General features: G+C 35.0%; 1 protein-coding gene across 14 annotated transcripts in view; it reads right to left on the minus strand.

Moving 5' to 3' along the window:
* FAM172A (family with sequence similarity 172 member A) overlaps nt 1–26,115 on the minus strand; it is a 484,252-nt gene that overhangs the window by 150,514 nt on the left and 307,623 nt on the right. For all 14 annotated transcript variants that reach the window (XM_043968907.1, XM_043968841.1, XM_043968848.1 and 11 more), the window contains one exon: nt 11,311–11,427. In XM_043968907.1, coding sequence (XP_043824842.1) covers nt 11,311–11,427 — 117 coding nt within the window. The remainder of the gene's footprint in view (nt 1–11,310; nt 11,428–26,115) is intronic.

Here is a 26,115-nt window from a genome sequence, read left to right on the forward strand (position 1 = left end):
AGGACACAAAGCCTGTCATTTTAAAGATTTACCTATAAAAGAATGCAATGATTTATAGCTCAAATAAATGAAATAAAAGAGAAAATCCTACATTCCTTCCTTCCACACAGTATAAATCTTTATCTAAGAGTCTAGTCTTTTAAAAACATGATCGGCTTCATATGGCTTTGTTTTTTAAATTTCTCAGAAAAAAAACACCCATGAATTTCCAGACAGATTTTTAAGAAATCATCCCATCAATCATGTTTGGAAAAATGGTTGATTGCTATTCTAGTAAACAAGCATGTATTGTGTATTTTTAGATGCTTGCTGCTCTAGTTGTGCACCATGGAATCCGTTCTCACTGTGGAAAGATCCTTGACTGGTAGATCAAGTGTCTTATTGTATTTCCTTAATTCATTCTGTCTGGAAGAAGATGTCAGCTGTGTTGCAGTGAGGAGAGAATTTCAAAGGCCTCAGTCCCCACCAATAAAGGCCGAGGAATGGCTTTTGAATAGATTTGTCAAGGCAACCCTACTGTTCTGGGACCAGGGAGAGCAGGAATAACATAAAGGAAGGGTTGCTGTATGAGATTAGAAAGTGAAGTTCACAAAGCATGGCAGATTTTTGTAAGAAACAGTAGATCAATGAAACTATTGAACTGTGTGGAAAAAAACATGAAAACAAACACACCATCCAGTAATGTTCTTAAATGCTATTTCTCTCTTTTAAAATTTAAAATGGATGAAAAAACCCGAGTATTTTCATGTTTCACAAAAGCTTAACGGTTTAAAGTAAAAACTATTCTATAATATGTACTCCTAATCTTAATTAACAGCTGAATGCAAAGTTACACAATGTAGGATTGTGGAAAACATAAAGAAGTACGGTTTTCATAAGGTATTTTATTCATTTGAAATAAGCAAAATTAATATTGCTACTGATAGAGCCCCACATCAGAGAATTCTAGATAATGCAGAAGATTAGCACACAATTAGCCAGCTTTTATATACAATGTGACACTTGCCTGTAAGAAATAAGTATTCTCCAAAGCAGTGTCAAGATATGTAAATGGATGATTTGTTTTATCATTCATCACAGCTCCTAATAAATTCAAAAATCATGACTTCTATAGGTACTAAAAATAGGTCCCCAATGATACAGGAGAGATAGCTTCAATGAAGAATGCTTTTTTTTTAAAACAATTCAGTCTTTCAATGACAGCAATTAGCACTACAGACAGGCAGCGATTAGGTATATATTTTAATTATTATTCATTCTACAAGTTCCCCTAAATCTGATGAAAGTTAGATATTACCCAGGTGATATCTCAGACTTAATAATTCTCACCTACACTTCACAAATGTAAAAGTACTTCTTATAGGAGATTTCTAATACTAATGAATGTTAATATACTTCATTAATCATTTTTTCTTATGATTGGCTCTGAGTGACTGAAATGGAAGTAACTATAATGAAAATTGCTTTAGCCCAAATATTTAAGGCCAAGCTGTAGAGATCCAAATGATATGGATTTAAAATTTTAGTTTTTATCTTCCAATAAGCTTTAAGGCTTTGATTTTTCAGAGAAAATGGAAATTCCCTGACAGCTTGTAGGGCAACATCCTTTATATTTTTAACTGTTAAGTCAGAGCTGTCAGATTGTGTCCCAGGTGATGCTTTATTCCCATCAGCTCTGGCCTATCAAACTGTTAAGGTTAAATCCAGAATTGGTGATCTATATACAAGACTAATAAAAGAAAAGGGTCTCATTAATTGCAGAGGAAACTCAAATTTGCCTATTAAGAACAAATCATGGTAAATGAAGAAATCAACTTAATATTTCTTCTATTTTCAAAATAGGAACAAATTATTAGAGGAAACAACCCCACAGAACTTATAACAAAATTCAGTTTTTCTTCGTGTTATAAATTTCCCTTTAACTCATCAATCCCACATAAGAGATTTAAAGGCTGGAGCAGTAACATTATATTCAATTTCAAGCAACCAAAGAAACCCAACTTGTTCTTTTGACTAATAAACAAAAATCTCAAATTTTTAAAAAGGCAACAACTCCCTCCTTCTCTACCCCAATGATTGTGGACAAATAAGTAAAATTAAAAGAAATATAACTGAAATGATCTTTAAAAATCAAATAAAATGCTACATTGTGGGGGATGGGAGAAAAGGTCTTGGACAACATAAATGGGTAATCAACACTGGTCAAATTACCTTAAACATTGGGAATGTTAAACTTTGAAATTCCATTCATAGTTCAGTTAGCATACTAGAATTAAAATCATGTTCTATTCCTGAATGATATTTCCAAAGAAATAAGTACAGTGTATCTTGGAATCATTACTAAGAAATAAACTTTAAGATGCCAAGCACTGAAGAAAGTGAGAGGATTTAAAGACTCTATATTTACAGGCAAAATGACTTTTAAAACATCTAAGAGGAAAATGTAGAAGCATCCATTAGTTAAATGGTTAATGGATTTTGTTGTTGTACAGTTGTTTCAGTCATGTCTGAGTCTCCGTGACCCCATTTGGGGTTTTCTAGGAAAAGATACTGGAGTGGTTTGTCATTTCCTTCTCTAGCTCATTTTACAGATGAGGAACTGAGGCAAATAAGGTTTGGTGACTTGTCCACGGTCACATGGCTAGTAAGTGTCTGAGGCCGGATTTGAACTCATGAAGATGAACCTTCCTCATTCTAAGCCCAGTGCTCTACCCACTGCTTCACCTAGCTGCTCATAGTTAAAGGATATAAATAGACAATTTACAACACATATTGAAAACACACATTGGAAACAATCACTTGAAAAATTGTTCAACATACACAAGGAAATTCAAATTAAAACAACTGTGAGGTACTGCTTCACACCCACCAAACTGACAAAAAACCAGAAATTGACAAAATTGGCAGGATTGTGGAGAAACAGGTACACTCATAAATTGCTGGAGAAATTGTAAATTGGTAGAATATTTTGGGAGAGCAAACTGGCAACATACAACAAGAGTCACAAATATAATCATGTCTTTTGACTTGATAACCACATTATTAGGACTAGCTCCTAATACATTTATCCTAAAGAAAAAGTCTATCTATAAAAATGTGTTATAGATGCATGTATACATATATAATATATATTTTAAGGATATAATATACATATACATATAATCCCACAGATATTAATATTTGTATTATTTATAGTTGCCCCATAGTCGGTGTTAAGTGCTGAATATTATCTATCAATGGAATAAAATTTGATATGCACTCAAAAGATTTGTGAGTTCATCAGCGTAGGGAACTCTTGTATGAGAAATCCCTCCCTCTTCATAGTAAATGATTTGTCTAAGGCACACAGAGGTTAACTGATTTGCCCAGGGTCAGAGTGAATAGCTGTTAGGATTGGAATTTGAACTCATGTCTTAAGGATTCCCCTGCAGAGCCCTTGATGCACCAAGCTGCCTCACTGCGTTCTAATTACAATGATAAAATACTAGGAACATAAAGAAATTTAGAAAGACATACATAGGAAAGAAAGCAGAATCAGCACAACATAGATACAACTATGACTATGCAGAGAAGAAAAATGCATACACAAATACAGAGGTAAATGAATAAACAAAGAGAAAGGAAGCAGACAGAGAGGGAGTAACTAAGAAACTGTTGGGAATATTTTTATGTCTGAATTCATTTTTAAAATGTAAATAGTTGTAAATGTGTGCTTTAATTGGTTTTGTTGTTTAAAGTTAATTCCATATCACAAGCTACCAAAAGTTTGACTTATGTTGTTTTTAAAATCTCTTTCAGAAAAATAAATGAAAACACTGAAGAAGAAAATGCTGTCATTAAGGTAAAATGACAGAAAAAAAAACATGAAGTAAATGTAATGCATGTCACACGAAAAGAACTCCTTAGAAAGTGGAGGTGCCAAGAGCTATGGTGGGTTGCTCATGTTCTCTAGACATCAGGGACTGGAAATTTTTATTTTGTTGTGTGGGCTGAACAGTGGGAATAATAGGCTTCTGGAGCCAGCTATTTATTCAATTCTCAGAACTTCCTCCATCAAAATGTAAGCAGTGACAAAAACCAATGGAAAGACTACCTGATGAAGAAGCAGCAGATAAGGAAAATATAGGCTTGTGTTCCCTGACTTGGAACACAAGTGTGGTAGGGTAGGACGTAGCCAGTCACTTTTTCCAAAGTATACGTAAAAAAGAACAACAGATAATGACTACAAATATGGCCCACCTGTGTAAAGATAAGCCTCAGATATGGCTGCCTAAAGGGCATGTTGGGCATTCAGTGATATTTAAGTGGCAGATTAAATCACCCTCCCTACTGAGAATTATATGACACAAAAAAAGAATTATGAATGAAGGTTGTGTGGGGCCACTTCTAAGACAGAGAAGGAAATTCTCCCACTTAGTCTAATCAGTCCTGGAAATCAGGAGAACAAATATGTTTTTGCAGTTGCTGAAATGTTTTCTCTCCTTCCTGTTTTTTCTTTTCCCAAGAAGGTGGTTTGTCAACATCCTTCCAGCTAGATACAGTGTCAGCTGGAGACAAGGATCAGTTTGAAACAGCTGTGGAGAAGAAATGATAACTTTTCCCCAAGATCTCAACATGATCAACTTCAAGAATAACGAATGTTTGAAATCTTGAAATCTTAAAAGATAGATGCCAAAAGAAATCAAATAGGGAGTATTTGATCATTTTCTAGAAAAGAGAAGAAATGGAAAAGACACCATGTAATTCTAACCAAATTTCAAAACAAAGCTTAGTTGAAGAATGAAGCAAATGTTAAAAGGAATTGGAATGTGCATCATGTACAATGGAAATATGAATAATTAATATTCATTATTTATAAACAACACTGTTTCACCTATAAACAGGCTACTGCTTTCAGGGAAATCAATATAGGTGGTTTTTTTTGAGATGGAGCGCATAGATATAAATTAAGGGGTATTTGCAAAATCGCACATATACTGAGCAAATCCCTGGGATGAATGCATTGAGAGAAGTATTGCTGAACTAACCAAAAGGATAACCCTACCATTTCCTCTCATTTCTATTTACCACCCGCCAAACCTCAGGAAAGAAAGTACCTTCTAATTGCTATATGTTGGGTTCATGAATTATCATGTATTAGAAAGGCACACATGGCATGGCATGAAGAAGTTAGAAAGAAGGTACAGAGAGTAGAATGGAAATGTGGCATCGAGTAGAAGGAAGACCAGTCTTAGAATCAGGGGAAATGGGAATGATTTGATGGTTCCACCATTTATTAGATGTGGGATTTAGGGTAAGTCATCACCAAGCAGAGCCTTAGTTTCCTCATCCACAAAATGAGGATTATAATATTTTCACTACTGACCTGGAAGGGTTGTTGTAAGAATCAAATGATATAAATGTATGTGAAAAAGCCATGTGTTGATAAAATGCTACATAAAAAATAAGCTATTAGTATTATTAGGGGTTATAATTCAATTTAATAAGCAGGCATTAATTGCCAATCATGTGTAAAGTATTTTGCTAGGTATTGGATATGTAAAGACAAAATTAAATTAAAACAGTCCCTTCCCTCAAGAAGCTTACATTCAATAGGCAGGTAATAACATATGCAAGTGAGTAAATACAAAATAATTAGGGCAGAAGAGCATAACAACTGGAATGATCAGGAAAGGCTTCATATAGGAGGCACTCAACTAAGTGCTATATGTCTGATTAATGGGGGGGAGGGAAGGGGGTACACAATTGAGATAAGTCTTGTGGGCAGATAAGATGCTAAGATAGAAAGGTAAGGAAGGAGGGAATTCTAGGCATGGGGCATAATGGAATAGGAAATGGATTATAATATAGCAAAGGAATGAATGAATGAATGAATGAATGAATGAATGAATGAATGAATGTAAAGCAGTCATTAAGTACTTTCTGTGTATACTAGGTGTCAAGCATTATGCTAAGCTCTGGTATTGCAAATATAAAAATAATATTTCTTGCACTCTAGGAATTTACATGTGAGAGAATATATAAAGGTATTCCAAAATTTTTAAGCTTTAATAGCTTAAAAGTGAAGGAAGACTTTGGGGACATATGTTGTACTAGGCAAAGAAGGATGCCATAGTCTGGGAAGTCACAAAGATGGTGAATGGAAAAATAGGGCAGTCAGCTGACCATGCCCTTTCCAGAGACAATTTCCAGCGTCAATGTGATGCCAATATTTAGAACAAGAGATGGAAGGCTCCTGGCTTCTTTAGCATCTTTTATTTTCTAAGAGGTCTTCCCTAGATCTCCCCTTCTCCCTGCCCAAATACTAACTTCTTTCTGATATTATCTCTCATTTACAACAACTATATCTTGTGCCTACATAGTTGTTTTCATGTTGTCTTTTCCATAATAACATGAGATCCTTGTGAGCAGGAGTCATGATTGTACTTTCTGTGTATCCCCAATATTTACTAGCATAGCACCTATCACATAATAAGCACTTAATAAATGTTTATTGACTGTATGAAGGGAGTACATGATGGGTGGGGGGGAGTGAAGATGAAGCTACACAGTTTAATGAAGTTCAGAGCTGAGTGGCTTAGTTCCTCTGGAGGTCTGGATTGGAGAAGGGAGTGATAGCAAAAAAAGCTAAGAAGGAGCATATTGGAGGAAGACCTGCAGAAAGCAGAACCCCAAACTTCAGGAGAAGTGAGAATATCCAAATGGAGATGGCAGATCGACATTGACAAAAGATACAGAGGATGGTCACAGAAATGAGCACTGGATTGAGCAAGTAAGAGATTGTTGGTGAGGTTCTAGGGATACAAAACCAAAGCTTGGAAGACGTTATAATGATTTGTACATGGAAGAATCTAATAACTGTTTGTTGACCTGAAGTGAATTGAATTCTTCCTGGCCAGGAGAGGCAGGCAGCTTGCCTTCTTTTCTAGTTGCTTTTCCTTCATCAGCCCTCAAACTCTTTCCCATGGGTTCCAACTATTTCCATTTCCTATAGTTCCAACCATAAAATAACACTGGAAATAGGTTTTCGATATTCCCTTCCCTTACTTGTGAGGGATTTTGGGACAGAGTAGAGTACAAATGAAGGACAAACCACTAATTTTCTTTTTTATGGTCTTATGTGTGTTATTATGAAGAACAGTGGTTACTGTTACTCAAAGATCAGTTTTTATTATTTATTTCAAGGGGGAGAAAATACAAAGAGAGTGGGAAAACTGATGGAGAGTATGACCACCAAAAGACAGGCACAGAGGCTAGAAAGCTAACTTCAAAGCCAGTAGAACCTGGGTTCAAACTCTTCTTCCAAAACATTCTGGCTATAGGATTCTGGGCAAATTACTTCACCTCTCAGTGCTTTGGGCAACCCTCTATAAGACCATAAGCACAGAGAAGGTGCCAATCTGCATTAAGAGGGGTACTTTCCTTACCTGGAAGTTTCCTAGACTAATGAAATTACAGGTCTCATTCTCATCTTTTCCCCTCCTTCAAAAAAAATTGTAACAACCAAAAGTAACTACTGACCCTTATGCCAACCTTCTCATCTCTATGATAATGGTTTCCACAGCAGTTAACAGCCAGCCCTTTACATATTATCCTCTTCATAAGACCCTGTGTGTCAACTGGGTGAGAGGTGTGGAGAATAAAAGATCCTGCTGTGCTTATTATTTGTTCATTACAGCAAAAAAAGCATTAAACTTGGCAGGTCAAAATAAACCTTTAAAGGCTCTCACCTCACCCCACATATCTATTAGATCATACAAGATTTCTAAATACATGCAAACATAAAATTAAAGTTCAGTGATTATCAATATCAAGTGAAACAAAAACAGGAAAGCATTTGCCAAGAACATCTTATACTGACTGGTGGAAAAGGACTGTCACCTTAGCTCAGGCCCTCATCACCTCTTGCCTGGGTTCTTACAGTCGGCATCAAATCAGTTTCTCTGCGTCAAGTTTCTCCATTTTCCAGTACTTCTTCCCACACCTACCCTCCAGTGGCTTCCTAATGCCTCTACATTAAAATACAAACAGATTTCTCTTTCATAGATGAAGTCCTTTACTATCTGGCTCCAGCCTCCCATTCTGGCATTATAACACATTATTTCCTTTTACATTTTAAGTTTCAGCCACACTTTCTTACTTGCTACTTCCCATATAAAACAGTCTATCTCTGTGCCTTTTGCAAAGGTTGCCTGTCTCTCACACCTGGAGTTCACTCCCTTGTCAATTCTGCTCCCTTAAAATCCCTATCTTCCTTCAAGGATCAAGGGCTACCTCTTACATTAGGCCTTTACTTATTTCTCCCCATGGCCAGTTGCTAGCAGCCCACTTCCTACAAATGACTTTTTATATAATACAGATTCACTTATCTGGGTACATATTATTTCCCCCCAAAATAAAGTAAGCTCCCTGAGGGCAAGGAAGAACTTCATTTCTGTCTTTGCCTAGCACAAAGAAGGTGATTAAATAAATGCTTGCCAAGTGGATGAATGAAGGTGCTGTACAAAGTCCAAATAGAAATGGGACCCCCTAAGGGTCTCAGATGCTCATGGTTGCATGTGCTAATGTACTGACCAGTAATATTATAGCACCTTCTCAATGACACCCGAGGATACTCTAAGAAAATCAAGCTAGCAATCTTCAGAGGAAGAGCTAAGTGACTAAAGAATGGATATTACTCAGATTATGACACATCGTTGAATGGGTAGTCCCTTGAATTAGTTCATCAGTACACATGTCTTTTATAGGCACTATAGATGAACAATGAGCTAAGTTCAGAGTTGTGTTACTTTCAATCAATGATCTCAACCTTCTCTTGAATAAATGGTTATCTTTTTGGCATCCATATTCTTCTGGTGATGCTATATGGTTATAAATCAAGTAACAACACAATCTCTGTAACATAAAGGAATATAGAAAGCCCTGTGATAGGCATGCTTGGGCTGTATTACATGACCAACAATACCTTGCCTGCAAGAAGTAGAAAAGGCATACTTTGGGACATATATTGCCAGGAAAAAAAAGATGAATTAGTCATATAGTAAAATAAAGTAATTGGACAAGTGTTTCAAATGAGATAACCTGTGTAAAGCACTTTGCAAACCTTAAAACTACATAAATGCTAGCTGTTATGATTATTTTTTTCATATAAAAAGTCTTGTCTATGAAATAAAAAAATAATTAAAACATCAGGATAAAATACCAAAAGAGGAAGGAGGTAGATGAAAATCCTGTAGAATGAGATCGTACAGATGGCTAATGACCTGCACTGGTATAGAGTGAACTCATCCTAAGGAGATCTGAATATGTTATAATAACAATAATACATTACATTTGTATAGAGACTTATATGTATTTAAATGGTTCATATTTCTCATCTCATTTGGTCTTGAGAAGCACCTTGGAAGACAGGTAAACTAGGAAATCAAAGCTCAGAGAGAAACAGTGATTTGCCTGGGATTATATTTTATATCCTCCTTATCACCTATGTGATCATTTTATATTTGTTGATGATTATAGTGAACTAGTGGCAAAATAAGGTCTAATACAACCAAATGATCTGAGGATACAAAGATGAGACAAGGAGAAAACACAAACTATTTCTTTCCTATTTTTATGTAGTGGGAGGAAGGGTGAAGGGGAAAAGGAGGGGACCTACATAAGAACTGAGGTTTTTATCAATTAAAAATATAGTTATATTTGGGAAAATATTGGTGGGAGCACAGATTAAATATGGCAAATTCAGTCATAAACTCTTTCAGTATATCAAATGAAGGAATTCAGGGTAACATTCTGAAATGTGAATGGAATATTTGATTGTCGTAAATAATAATCAAAGTATTCATTCAAACTGCTTTTGATATAAGATTTGTTACTTGGAATGAGAAGTCTAAATACAGAGATAGATAAAAGTGACCTTCCATGTTTGGGGAACTTGAAAAGCTATTAGGTATATGAGATTTTATATCATCTGTCATCAGTGGGGAAGGGGGTGGTATTAACTTCACTACTGAAACTATATTGGGAAAGGTACAATGATTGGGTACACATACCCAAACAAACAAACAAAAAGATCTTTTGAAAAAAAAATCCAGGGAAAAATCAATTAGGAATACAGCTACTCAATGGCAGAGGACACAAAAAAACAATAATGCTGAAAGACACCTGGATGTTAGAGTAGGGAGAAAATGATATCATTTGCAGTGTAGGAGGAAAGTAGAAAAAATATTATACCATAAGTTTATTTGCTTAAGAGTAAGATTGATTTCTGATGTAAAATAATAATAATATTAATAATTACTGTAATAATTTGCTGACACTAAGGAATTCTATGGCAGATTCTTTTTAAGAACTAAAAGATATCTCTATTTGTTATCTCTTTGGTCCTCACAGCACAACATAAATGGCATACTCCTTTACAGTATACATTTCTCATGGCCAAGGACTGGCTGAAGAAAGTATTGGTTGCCTTATTATCAGAATGTAAGCAAACTGGAGGAAATCCAGGAATATCAAGTGATTAAAGATGCAGATGACTTAATGGAAAAATAGTTGAGGGTGTGAATAGGACATGCCAATTAGGTGTGATCTCCAAAAAAAGTAAACACAAATTAAGAAAACGTATTTTTTTTTCAGTCAGATACCTGTAATTGTATAAAGGGAAATAATGGGATGAAAGTTGAGAAAAGAAAACAGGAGCCTGTTCAATGAGTTCAAACTAGTTTTCAGGTTCATTTACCCTTAGAAACAGTGAAAAAAAAAGCTTTCTTAGCCAGAGGCTGGACCATGGCCAGTCCCTGTGTTCTTCTGAGCTCTGGGGTCTGGCTTATACCCATTCCTGCTTATTACATCTTCTCCCCCTACTGGCAGTAGCCAGCCAATCCATTTAGGAGTGGCATACATTGACCTCCTTTTCAGGAAGAAAGAGATGAGATGGAGCTTACATTAAGCCTCTTCCTTGCAATTAAATGGCACTATGCTTAACAGCTGGTGCCAAAATTAAACATCAGGGGTTAAAAAAAATCTAACAGTGAGACCTTCTTCAACTGTAGTTCTGGTTCTTTTTATATGCATGCATAATTTTATAAAGAGAAGAAAAACAAATGGGCTTTTGAAAAACTGCTTGTCCTTCAAAATAAGGTGTTCTGTGATTATTTCAATCATATCTGTGCTTTTCTGTTTCCTCTAAAGCCTGAATATTCTGTCCATAGTAATAGAGGCTGCAGGGAGGGTGGTAGGAGGTAGGGGCTCAAGATGGAAAGACTCACACCTACCCAATTCATCTCAGCACTTAAGAAAATTCAGTCTCACCTCTCTCATCCATTCCCGAATAGTTTTGCCAGCTTCTTGATGCCACACATTGTGAACAGAGTCTGTCAACGCCACAGCAGTTACCTTATTTTTTACATCTGCTTCTCGTTGAATCATCTGTTTCCAAAAGGGAAAATAAAATATTGGCTGTAATTTCTTTTTTTTTAATTGAGTGCAGCCTGCTTAGTCAGAGATGATATTATATCAAAAAGGAAACACAAACTTATTTCTTGTTTGGACTTATTTTTACAGAACTGAAAACATTCTACTCTTATCTAGGATATGGAAAGACCTCAAATTTTCTTTTAAACACAATACTATTTAAGTCTTAAAACGATGAAGCCCTATTATTTTCCATGTGGTTTGACAATTCAAGGATTAAAGGGATCATAGTGAAAAAAGGGAGGAATCCCTGAGGATATCTTTTACAAGTTTCTTAGACTTCCTATTTTTGTGCTTCAGGGAAGATGGTACCTGGGGTTCACCGTTAGCTACTTAAGGACTAACATCCACTAATTTTCAGTGGATTGTACATCAGAAAAGAAAGCAATCTTTCTTTGACTTGTCAGAGTTCTTTCGTTTTATATCCAATTTAACTACCCTGCTTTCACACTATGATCTTGTAATTCCTTGCAGACTCTGATACACACAAAAGTCTTTTTCTCCAGTCTATCAATATCATTTTGGTTTCTAATATATTACTTTATGTCGATAAACTATTACACTTTAACTTCTTTCTAAAGAATGTTATGTCTATAAAAAATAAATGATTTCTGAAAATAAAGAGTGGATTGGTATAAAGAATTCATCAGTGGCAGGCAAGATAAAGGGGGTAGAAAATAATAGTTTGAAATAAAAGGAATAGATAAAAGAGTTTAATCTACTAATACTACTGACCTTAATTTGAAATAGTGATTGAGAGAATGCTTAATGAAAAATTTTAGTAAAATACAATAAATAGCAGCCCTGGATTTCATCATCATGTCTTCACTATTTGCATCAAATGTTTGGGGTTTTTTTTACTTTCAAATTTTTTCTCATATCAATGGAAACGAACAATTTTTCTGAATAAATTTGGTTAATACTTGTTAACAAATTCTATAAACTATTTATAGAAAAAATGCGATATAGTACTTAAAAACAATGGAAGAATACTGGATGTCTTTCATTTTCTGATAGAGATTATAGCAAACTATATTTTAGATACAAAAGTAATGTTTGTTGACATTCTGAATAAAAGTATCTCTTTTTTGATTTTCTATAAAGTCTACATATGCACATCCTCTCTCACTGAACACTACTTAATGTTAATTCAATTCACTGTTAATGCTGTCTCAGCAGTATTTCCACATCTAAAATTTCAGTCTCTTATGTTTTCTGCTTCTATAATGTCAAAAATTTTAAATCAATGTTGGTTATCAACACAGTACTTTAACTGTAAAAAAATGTACCTGCAACACCAATATTATTTTAAAGGCATAGACTAGTACTGTGATTTAATGTTGCCTGTTAATTATTAAATTGTATACTAGCTTATTCTTTATTTAAATTTTTTATCAAATCACATTGACATTCAGAACATGAAAAATGAATTCAAAGCTATTTAATAAGACATTCCAGCAATGGGGAATCTAAATCTAGCTCATGAAGTACTTTCTCATTTTATATATTTTTTATTTTCTAACTAATAGCCCGTCATATACCTAAAGTAATCAACACTGTTATAGGATAATAACATATACTCTTGCTGCTCTAAAAAACATTCTAAAATTTTTTTACCATGACATATGATAGCCTTTGTTGTTAATAACATATGTATCTTTATTATAGTGATGACAAAGTCAGTAAAATACAGGTTGGGGGAGAGGGAGGAGATTCCACTAAATTTAACAAAACCAGCCAGAAAAACCATCTGTAGGTTATGTCTAATATGAAAGGTACCTGATTAAGGCAATGGTATAGAAATTGGATACCATATAATTCTGCAAACTTGAAAAAGTTATGTTATTCTTGACTCTATCATTGATGGAAAAAAATGTATCTGATCTGATGATGCTTTGAAATCTGCATAACTGTACCTATCTTGGATCCACCTGGCCAGATTCTTGAGTAGATGGATTTACAAGTGGCATGAATGTGAAAAATCCTTTACAGTAGAATACAACATATTTGGTTGCCAGGGATTAGGAGAAATATAAATAGTTCAGTTTTTCAGTCTGTTATTCACTTCTTGCTCCAGCCTTGCTTTTGTTTTCCTATTTAATTTGTACTTTTTAAAAAAAAGTTATACAGTACAGTTATGTTGAACATATTTCCATATTAGTCATGTTGGGAAAGTAGAATCAGAACAAAAGGGGAAACCTCAAGAAAGTAAAAAGGAAAAAACAAAACCAAAAAATAGTGAAAAGTATATGCTTCAATCTGCATTCAGAACCCACAGTTCTTTTTTTCTGGATGTGTGTAGCATTTCCCATCACAAGTCTTAGTGAATTGTCTTGGATCATTGTATTGCTGAGAAGAGCTAAATCTATCACAGCTGATCATCACAATGTTGCTGTTACTGTGTATAATGTTCTGATTCTGCTTACTTCACAGCATCAGTTCATGCAAGTCTTTCCAGGTTTTTCTGCAATCCCTCTGTTCATCATTTCTTACATCCCAATAGTATTCCATTACATTCATATACCACAACTTCTTCAGCCATTCCCCAAATGATAGGCATCCCCTTAATTCCAATTCTTTGCCCCCACAAAAAGAGCTGCTATAAATATTTTTGTACATGTGGTTCCTTTTTCCTTTTTTATGATCTCTTTGAGATATGAACCTAGTAGTAGGATTACTGGGTCAAAAGGTATGCACAGTTTTATAGCCCTTTGAGCTTAGTCCAAATTCCTCTCCAGAATGGTTGGATCAGTTTATAACTCCACCGACAAGGCATTAGTGTCCCACTCTTCTCATATCTTTACCAATATTAAAATTTTCCTCTTTTCTTGTCATATTAGCCAATCTGATAGCTGAGGTGGTACCTCAGAGTTGTTTTAATTTGGATTTCTCTATTCAGTAGTGATTTAAATTTTTTTTCATATGACTATAGTTTTAATTTCTTCATCTTCATTTGAAAACTGTTCATATCCTTTGACCATTTCTCAACCAGGGAATGACTCGTGTTCTTATAAATTTGATTCAGTTCTCTATATATTTTAGGAATGAAGCCTTTATCAAAAACACTACTATAAAAATTGTTTCCCATATTTCTGCTTTCCTTGTAATCTTGGCTACATTGGCTTTGTTTATACAAAAACTTTTTAATTTTATGTAATCAAAATTATCTATCTTACATTTCATAATATTCTTTATTTCTTGTTTGGTCATAAATTCTTCCTTTCTCCATATATTTGATAGGTAAACTATTCCTTCCTCTCCTAATTTGTCTATGGTATTTCCCTTTATGTCTAAATCATGTACTTGTTTTTACCTTATTTTGGTATACGGTGTAAAATGTTGGCCTATGCCTAGTTTCTGCCATATGATTTTTCGGTTTTCCTAGCAGTTTTTGTCAAATACTCAGTTCTCATCCCAAAAGCTGGAGTCTTTGTGTTTATCAAACAATGAATTACTATAAGTCATTTACAATTCTGTTTCATGGGTCTAACCTATCCCACTAATCCACCACTCCATTTCTTAGCCAGTACCAAAGAGTTTTGAAGACTGCCACATTATAATATAGTTTGGGATTTGATACAGCTAGGCCACCTTCCTGTGCATTTTTTTTCATTATTTCCCTTGAAATTCTTGACCTTTTATCTTTCAAAATAAATTTTGTTACTTTTTTCTAACTTTATAAAATAATTTTTGGGTAGTTTGATTGATATGGTACCAAATAAGTAAATTATCTTAGGTAGAATTGTCATTTTTATTATATTAGCTTGGCCTATCCATGAATAATTATTATTTTTCCAATTATTTAGATCTGATTTTATTTTCATGAAGTGTTTTTAAATTGTGTTCATATAGTTCTTGGGTTTGCCTTGGCAGGTAGAAACCCAAATATTTTATATTGTCTACAGTTATTTTAAATGAAATTTCTCTTTCTATCTCTTGCTGCTAGGCTGTTGGTCATATATGGAAATGCTGATGATTGTTTCAAGTAGTTTATTAGCTGATTCTCTAGCATTCTCTAAGTATGCCATCATATTATTTGCAAAGTGTGATAGCTTTGTTTCCTCCTTGCCTGTTCTAATTCCTTTAATTTCTTTTTATTCTCTTATTGCTAAGGCTAACATTTCTACTACAAAATAGAATAATAATAGTGATAATGGACTTCTCTATTTCATTCCTGATCTTATTGGGAATGCTTCTAATTTGTCCCCATTAAATATAATGCCTTATTGATGGTTTTAGACAGATACTGCTTATCATTTTAAGGAAAGCTCCCTTTATTCCTATGCACTCTAGTTTTTTAATAGGAATGGGTGCTGTATTTTGTCAAAAATTTTTTCTGCATCTATTGAGACAATCATATGATTTTGCTTAGGTTTGTTATTGATGTAGTCAATTATGCTGATAGTTTTCCTAATACTAAACCATTCCATTATTGGTATAAATCCTACTGGGTCATAGTGTATTATCCTGGTGATAAATTGTTGTAATCTCTTTGCTAATATTTTATTTAAATTTTTTGCATCAATATTCATTAGGGAAACTGGTTTATACTTTTCTTTCTCTGTTTTGACTCTTCCTGGTTTAGGTATGAACACCATGTTTGTATCATAAAAGGAATTTGGTAGAACTTCTTCTTTGCCTGTTTTTCCAAATAGTTCATAATGTATAGCAATTCATTGTTCTTTAAATGTTTGGTAAAATTCACTTGGAAATCCATCTGGCCATGGAGATTTTTTTTCTTAGGAAGTTCCTTGATGATGTGCAATTTCTTTTTTTTGAAATAGAGCTATTCAAATATTTCCTCTTCTTCTGTTAATCTGGGTGATTTATATTTGTAAATATTTATCCATTTAATTTAGATTGTCAAATTTATTAGCATATAATTGGACAAAGTAGCTCCTAATTATTGCTCTAATTTCCTCTTCATTGGTGGTGAATTCACCCCTTTCATTTTTCATACTTGTAATTTGGTTTTCTTCTTTATTTTAACAAATTAATAAAAGATTGATCTATTTTGTTGTTGTTTTTTCATAAAATCAGCACTTACTTTTATTAATTCTATAGTTTTTTATTTTCAATTTTACTAATCTCTCCTTTGATTTTCAGAATTTCTAATTTGGTATTCAACTAGAAATGTTTAATTTTGTTCTTTTTCTAGCTTTTTTATTTGCATGCCCAATTCATTGATCTCTGATTTCTCTATTTTATTCATGTAAGCATTTAGAGCTATAAAATTTCCCCTAAGAACTGCTTTGATTGCATCCCTTAAGTTTTGGTATGTTGTCTGATTATTGTCATTCTCTTTGATGACATTATTGTTTCTATGATTTGTAGTTTGACCCACTCACCCTTTAGGATGAGATTATTTAGTTTCCAATTAAGTTTTATCTTTCCATGGCCCTTTATTATAGGAAATTTTTATTGCATCATGACTTAAAAGGATGCATTTACTATTTATGCCTTTCTGCATTTGACTGTGAGGTTTTTGTGCCTTAATAGATAGTCAGTTTTTGTGTAGGTGTCATGTACTGCTGAGAAAAAGGTATATTCCTTTCTATCCCCATTCCATTTTCTCCAGAGGTCTACCATATCTAACTCTTCTAAAATTATATTTATCTTCTTACTTTCTGTCTTACTTATTTTGTGGTTAGATTAACTATTTCTGAGAGGAGGGATTGAAATTTCCTACTAGTATGGTTTTGCTATCTATTTCCTCTTGCAACTTCTCTAAGAATGTAGATGCTTGGGGGCAGCTAGGTGGCACAGTGGTTAGAGCACTGGCCCTGGATTCAGGAGGACCCGAGTTCAAGTCCAGCCTCAGACACTTGACACTTACTAGCTGTGTGACCCTGGGCAAGTCACTTAACCCTCATTGCCCCACAAAAAAAAAAAAAAAGAATGTGGATGCTATACTACTTTCTGTATATATGTTTAGTATTGATATTACTTCATTATCTATGGTACTTTTTTTTTTTTTTTTTTTTTTTTAGTGAGGCAATGGGGATTAAGTGACTTGCCCAGGGTCACACAGCTAGTTAAGTGTCTGAGGCCGGATTTGAACTCAGGTACTCCTGACTCGAGGGCCGGTGCTCTATCCACTCTGCCATCTAGCTGCCCCACTATGGTACCTTTTAACAAGATTTGGTTTCCTTCCTTATCTCTTTTAATAAAATCTATTTTTTCTTTGTCTGAGATCAGTACTGCCATCCTTGCTGCTGCTGCTTCCTTCTTCTTTCCTTCTCCTTCTTCTTCTTCAGTTGAAGCATAATATATTCTGCATCTGCTCTGTGTTTATCTCTCTGCTTCAAATGTGTTTCTTGTAAACAACATATTGTTCTGGTTTCTGGTTTTTAATCCACTCTGCTATAAGCTTCCATTTTATGGAAGAATTCATCCTATTCACATTCACAGTTATGATTAGTAACTGTGTATTTCCCTCCATCCTATTTTCTCCCTTGTTTATACTTTTCTCTCTCCTTTCACTCTGTTCTTCCTCATCAGTGTTTTGCTTCTGAACACTGCCTCCCTCAATCTGCCCTCCCTTTTATCATTCTCCTCCCTTTTCTGTTCAACTTTCCCTTTTACTTCTGCTGTCCCTTCTATCAGCACCCCCTTATTTTCCCTTATCCTTCTACTACCCAAAAGGTAAGACAAACTTCTTTATCCAAATGACTGTGTATGTTATTTCCTCTTTTAGCCAAATTCAATGAGAGTAAGGTTCAAGCAATGCTCACCCTTCCCTTCTTTCCCTCTACAGTAATAGGTCTTTTGTGCCTCTTCATGTGATTTAACTTATCCCATTCCACCTCCCCATTCCTTTTCTCCCAGTATAATCCTTTTTTAAAACCCTTATTTTTTTAATATCATCAAATCAAAGTCAACTTATACCCACACCCTCTATGTACATTCCTTCTATCTGCCATAATAGAGATACAATTCTCAAGTTATAAGTATTATCTTCCTGTAAAGGGATGTAAACAGTTTAACCTTATTGAAAAATATGAGTTTTTTTTCCTGTTTTTAAAGACTGAATTTTCTGTTTAGTTCTGGTCTTTTTATCAGGAAAGTTTGAAATTCCCCTATTTCACTGAATATCCATCTTTTCCCCAGAAAGATTGTGATCAATTTTGCTGGGTAGTTGATGCTTACTTGCAATCCAAGCTCCTTTGCCTTCTAGAATATCATATTCTAAGCCCTCTGATCCTTTAATATTGAAGTTGCCAGGTCCTATATAATCCTGACTGTGGCTCCATGATATTTAAATTGTTTCTGACTGCTTGAAGTATTTTCTGCTTCACTTGATAATTCTGGAATTTGGCTACCAATTTGGTCCCCAATTTTCATTTTGGCATCTCTTTCAGGAGGCAATTGGTAGATTCTTTCAATGACTATTTTACCCTCTGGTCCTAGGATATATGGGAAGTTCTTGATAATTTCCTGAAATGTGCTATCCAGGCTATTTTTTTTTTATCATGACTTTTAGGTAGTCCAATAATGCTTAAATTGTCTCTCCTAAGTCTATTTTTCAGGTCATTTTTTTTCCTGATGAGGTAGTTCACATTTTCTTCTCTTTTTTCATTCTTTTAATTCTTTTGACTGATTCCTGGTATTTCATAGAGTCGTTAGCTTCCAGCTGCCCAATTGTAATTTTTAAGGAATTATTTTATTCAGTAATCTTTTGCACCTCCTTTTCCATTTGGAAAATTCTACTTTTTAAGGAGTTGTTTTCTTCAGTGGATTTTTTCCCTTTTGGCCAATTGTATTTTTTAAGGAATTGTTTTCTTTGGTTATTTTTTATGCTTTCTCTTCCAAGATACTGACTTTTTTCATAATTCTCTTATTTTTTCATAATTTCTCTCATTTCTTTTCCCATTTTTTCCTCCTGCCTCTCTTATTTGATTTTTTTAAAATCCTTTTTGAGCTCTTCCTAGAACACTTTTTGGTCTTGAGACCAATTCATCTTCCCCTTTGGTCTTCACATGTAGGCATTTTGACAGTATCGTCCTCTTCCAAGTTTATGTTTTGGTCTTCCCTGTCCCCATAGTAGCTCTCTATGATGAGGGTTCTTTTCTGTTTCTTATTCATATTTTAGCCTATTTTGTGACTTTTAAAGTTGAGCTCTGCTTCTGGAGCAAAGAGGGCACTATTCCAAGCTTCTTGTGCTGGGGGGTCCAGTAGCATATTCACTGGCTTTCTGCTCTGAGGCCTCTGGGGCTCCCAGATTCCTTACTGCTCTAGGCTTGCTCTCTACACTGCAGTGGCCCAGTTTAGTAATGCCTGTCTTGTGGGTGGTTCTGCAGCTGACAATTTACCTTCTGTGATGGGGCTGGAGAGTGACCTAACAACTGGCCTGCTGTGCCATTGACCTGCTGAGCCAGGACTGATGGGCCTCAGTTGCTGATCTGTGTTGTGGCTAAGAGCTTCCCATTGGCTTGCCCAGACACCCTATACATGTACCATGTTCCCCTTTTACCTAAGTGAGACAAACCTTTCCTGAAGTCCTTCTAAATTATCTTAAGCTGGAAGACTGTTTCTCTTCATCTTTTTGTAGGCTCTGTAGCTCCAGAATCCATTTAGAGACTTGATTTATTGTTGTGTGTAAGGAAAAATTGGGAGAGTTCAGGCAACTTTCTGGCTTCTCTCCACCATCTATCCTTGATTTTTATGTATTACTAGATCTGTTTCACTTGCCACTGTGAATAGCATATCTCAGCCATGCTCTCCAGGACCATTTGTCTTTTCCATTGCATACCTGTGAATCATACTGAAAGAGGGTGGGTAAGAGCAAGAGAAGGGCCCTGGGGTGACAAAAATTGAATGGGGCCAGAAAGCAAAAATAGAAATTAGGGAAAGGCTAGGAAATGTGGGCTTAGGATAGAGATAGGTTGGAGAATAGAATGAGTAAAAGTAAAGTCAACCAAGAAAATAACTAGGAAATACAGAAATGTGAATGAGGGAAGTTTTTGCTCTATGTAAATGATAATTGAGCTTTTTCTAAATGTTCTACTTCTGAATTAACTAAGGAATTTTCTGGTGAAGGATCCTCTTGAACAGTTGTATTGTAATCAATTAAATGTTCAATAAATTCAAGTTTTTAACCAATATTTTTTAAAGAAATAAGTTACATTTTTATGAACATAAATCATGACAATTGAAAGGCAATGTGGTATAGTGGGTAGAGTGTTATATTTGAAGTCTGAAAGATTTGGGTTCAAATTCTACCTCTTATTCAACAGCTATGTGCCCATAAGCTAGGAATTTAAACTCTAAGCCTTAAGGAACACTCTAAAATTAAATGGCATGAGACCTAAGTTGGAAGAGGGAGAGCTTACATTGGGAAGCCACATGCATAAGAAATCACAGTTCATTGATGTACTGACATTTATGATAACAATTGGATATAATGAATAAAAATTTGTGATACTCTAGAGGTAACTCTTACCAAAATAAAATGTCTTGTCATAAAAATAGGTTATAAATATTTAATAATTTATGTCATAATCATGACATAGGTTATACATAATATGTTAATTATGGCTATTTAAAAAATTATGATTCAGAAAATGATCAAAAAAGATCAGTGATCTCACAACATTCCAGTACCTCAAAATACGATGGAATAGAAACCTGATATGAGCAAACTTCAATTCAATTCAACAAATACTTATTTGGTTCCTATATACAGAAGGAATTTTATTAGGTACTAGGCAATAACTACCATTTTTTGATTTCCTATAGTAGTGATGTAATTTATTATTATTAAAATAACTGGATATTCAACAATTAGATAAATAACATAAAAGACACCCTGACCACATTAATTAGCTTCCTTTCCTTCCTGAACTAACTTTATTAAAGATTTTGATATTAAACTCTTGGTTCAAACAGAAAGTCCAAGGAAGACTATAAGTGTTTCTAATTTGAGAAAAAAAAAAAAGCCCAAACACTGATCTCTTCAGCCAATCAATCACTGGATATTTTTCCATGATTTTTGGTTCCTTTTGTTAATCCTATCCACTTGCTGATAGTCTTTTCAACTTAGTCTGAACATATTCAACTCACTTTTTTTTTATTCACCTTGTAGTTAGATCTATTGATAAGGCTGAAGAGGTACTAAATTCTAGGGAAAGCTTGAAAATACATTCCAAATTAAACCAATATATGCTGTGACTTCAGTATACAGGTAGACCTAAGCAAAGAGGGCAAAAAAACAAAAAAGACTCGGGGATTAAGGAATGAATTAAGTTAAAGGCTTATGGTACATATACCTCATTCTTTTTTTTTCTTTATTTCATAAACCTTTTAATACGTGCCTTTTATGTTTAGGCATCCTACTACATTTAAAAAAAAGACAAAAAATTATCCCTGACCTTAAGAAGCTTACATTCTGTTCCTCCCTTCAAATCTATCCACTTGGGGGTAAGAGTGGAGAAATAGGTATAATAGGTAAAGAAATACAATATAATTTAAGGAGAGATAATTCATTCACAGTATTTACTAAACACTCATTATGTTCAAGGCACTAAATTGTGTTAGATGCTAGGTATACAAAAAAAGGCAAAAAATAGTTCCTAACCTTAAGTATATATTTTTACTGAGGATGCAATGTTACAAGTAAATAACTAAATACAGTATGATCTGAAGAGGGAGAAGGAGCAGGAAGGTATTCCATAGTAGGTGGTAGCTGAGTTAGACTTTGAAGGACACTAAGGATTCGAAGGGCAGAGATAATGAGGGAGAGAACATTCCAGGAATGTGGAACACTTCTGTGTTAAGGCAAAAAGGTAGAAGATGGAATACCAAATATGAAGAACAGCAAGTACATGAGTTTGGCTGAACCCTCCAGGGTGTGAAGGGGAGTGATGTGGACAAACACTAGAAAGGCAGGCTGTGGCCAGACTGTGAGGACCTTAAGTACCACACTGGAGAGTATGTATTTCATCCTAGAAGCAATGTGAGTCAACAACATTCTTGAAAAGAGGAATAACAGAGTTGGACTTATGCTGGTGGACTGAAAAGGGGAGAGACTGGAAGCAGAGACCAATTAGGAAACTACTAGAACAGACAAAGAGGTGAGGAATGATGAGGGATTAAACTTGGCTTGCACCCACGTGAATGCAGAGAAAGAGACATGAAAGACTTTGCAGAGGAAGAATCACAAGACTTGGCAATTAACTGGGTAAGGGATCAGGAGAGTGAGAGACAGTGAAGAGTCAATGGTGATTCTGAGGTTGCATGCTTAGGTGAGTATATTCATGATGTATGTTATTCATTACACACATACATACACACACTCCCCCCACCCCCCCCCACACACATTGTCCCAAAAGTCTCAGTGCTTGTTTAAGCTTTAAAAGTTTTAATAATTTTTAAAAAATTTAATAACTTAAAATAACACTGAGACTTTTTGGACACTCTGCATTTCTATCCTTACATGGATTAAGAATGCTTTCTTCAAGAGAGATAGAAGGTGGCTGATATGATGAGTGCTAAATTAACATCACAAAAAAATGAAATTGTCTCTAATAGATTAGAAATAACAGATTATGGATGGGGGAGTTGCTTCCAAATCAGTTTGACCATCGATTTAACAGTATAGATCAAAATTAATACAGAAATAAAAGGAAAACGAGGAGAAAATATAGTACGCAATTAAAGTACTACCAAGCTAGCTGTGGATACTGAAAGAAAAAAAATAGGCATCAACATAGAGGACTTCCATATTCTATGAAAGTTTAAATGATGTAAATCAACTGTGACAGGGAAGCAGGCAAAGAACGTAGAACTTGCTTTAGCCAGCAAACACCTGGTCTGCTCGTTGAGCAGAAAGATATGGCAGCAGAGGGCAACATTGGTTTAGAATATTAAACTTGCTTCTAAAATCTTAGTCAATCAATAAGCATTTTACTAAGAGATTACTATGTGCCAAATACTATGTTGAGTACTGGGGATAGAAAGATACATTATCTTTGCCTTCAAGAAATTTATTTTCTTATGAGAGAAACGACCCACAAATAATCACACGCTATATACAGAATAGATGGAAGATATTTTCCAAAGGAAGGCAGGATTGAGGTGGAAGGGTAAGGAGATGGAGGAATACAGCAGGGAAGTCCTTCTGTACTTGAAGGAAGCCAGGGAAGCTAAGATGAAGCTAAGGAGGGAGCACATTCTAGACTCAGGGGATAGTTATGGAAAAGGTACAGAGATAGAATATCATGTGTGAAAAACTGAAATATAAGTCAGTGGATCACAATGACAGACTGTGTGGAGGGTATTAAAGTGTTATTGGGCTGGGACCAGGATGTGAAAGGTCAAAGGATTTTATGTTTGATCCAGAAGGAAAGAATAGGGAGCCACTGAAATTTATTGAGTAAGGTGTGACATGGTCAGACCTGAACCTTAAGGAAAAAACTGTTGGCATTTGAGTGTAGGTGGGATGGGAAGATAGGACTCAAGGAGACCAATTAGAAGGCAATTGACATGATTCAGATGACAAGTGGTTTCCTGACTTCCTTCAAGTCCCAGCTAAAATCCCATCCTCTACAAGAAGCCTTTTTTTTTAAAGTCTTAACGCTAATGCTTTTCCTCTATTATCTCCAATTTGTCCTGCTCATAGTTATTTCACGTCATGTCCTCCACTAGCCTGTGACCTCCTTGAGAGCAGAAATGATCTTTTGCCTTTCTTTGCAGCTCTAGTGATTAGCACAGTGCCTGGCAAACGGTAGAAACTTATTAGATGCTTCTTCACTGACTGAATGACTTTACTACAGTGGTGGCTTGTGAGTAGAGAGAAGGGGACATACACGAAAAAAGTCAGGAAGGTAGAAACAATGAGATTAGATGACATACTGCATGTGTGTGGTAAATGGTAGTGGAGCGGCCAGGATGATATCAAGGTTGGAAGCCTGGATGACTGGGAGGATGAGGGTGCCCCCATGAGCAGTGCAGTCTCATGAAATAGCAAGAAGCACTGGGAGAGGGGAGAGAACAAGTTTATAGAAGAGTTTCTGTGAGATACAAATATATTCGAGAATTTTAAGAAGATTTAGAGGTGAAATTGGAAGGATAACAACAATAAATGAAAAATAGGAAAAAACCCATACCATTCCACACCAATGACAATTTGCCCTTGATATGTTGTCTAAGAAACTAGGAATAATGCTAAGGAAAATAAAGATGGAAAGTGGAAGCAGACCAAACCAAGTATTCATAAATTAACAATGTTGGAGGCAATACAAGTTTCAAGGCAAAGAGAGATCAGTTCTCAAAGAATATAAAAGAAAAAAGATATTAAAAATTTGGGGCATTATGACAGTATTACCACTCAATAAAAGGCAATCAAGAAAACATAAGTAACTATATACATTTCTACTTTTATATCTCTACAGAATATTTGTGTGTGTCTGTGAGGCAATTGGGGTTGTGACTTGCCCAGGGTCACACAGCTAGTAAGTGTGTAAAGTATCTGAGGCCAAATTTGAACTCAGGTCCTCCTGAATCCAGGGCCAGTGCTCTATCCACTGCACCACCTAGCTGCCCCTCTACAGAATCTATATGAAAATAATCTATATACATATTGAAAGCATCTTTGATTAAAGTATGAAAAGGGAATAGGTAGGTTTGAATACACTATCTAGTAGAACACACCTTAAGAGTTACACAATTGACTGAAAAATTCAGAGAAAACAATGGAGATATCCTTATACAATGACAGGAGTATCAACCATAAAATAGGGTAACATATGCTTGACAAAGGTGTTTGCCACTATCTTGAATGATGATGATGATGATGATGAAAAGAACTAGCATTTCTATAGTGTTTACAAATTTGCTAAGCACTTTACATGTATTATCTCATTTGATGACTAATGTAGAATGCAAATAGAATAGGAGAAAGCCCTGAAGTTCCTCTTTTGAAATAACTTGTTAAATATATCAAGCCTTGGAATATACCAAAGCCAATTAAATGAGATTCAAAATCACTCAAAAGAGTTTGGACTAAATAACCATAGAGGAAAAACCAAGTAAACAAAAAGTTATCTGTCTATCAGTATAAATATCTTGGAAAGACGTTATAGACGGGCAATTAACTGGGCCCAGATTGAATAGGGAAAGGAGTAAGTGGGATTACATTTGAGAAACTATGCAATGCATTAAATGACTCCATTCTTCTCTATAAAACAAAATCTCATCATTTTAACATTAATGTTCTTTCAGGGGTCCTATATGGATGTGACACCACAATCTCTGAAGAATTAAATTATAGGTTACCCAAAAGCAATGGAGAGGCACAACCTTATTCTCTCTCCTACTCACTAGGTCAGATATCTCCCATTACTAGTAAGTGTTAAGGCTCTAGATTTGAACTCAGGTCTTCCTGACTCCAGACCCCAAACTTCTATCTAGTATGCCCAACCTTTTCTCCACTCACCCAGCCACCGCTGTAGTTCAAGCCCTCATCACCTCTCTCTTAGACTACTGTGATAGCCTTCTAATTCAAAACTTCTCAAACTGTGGGTTGTGATCCCATAAGGGGTCATATAACTGAATGTGGGGGCTCACAAAAATATGGCAGTAAATATTTTATTTACATACCTATATACAGGGCATTGCATAAAAATTATTTGGGCAAAAAAGGGG

This window comes from Dromiciops gliroides, chromosome 1, assembly GCF_019393635.1.
Source record: "Dromiciops gliroides isolate mDroGli1 chromosome 1, mDroGli1.pri, whole genome shotgun sequence".
Taxonomy (NCBI): Eukaryota; Metazoa; Chordata; class Mammalia; order Microbiotheria; family Microbiotheriidae; genus Dromiciops; species Dromiciops gliroides.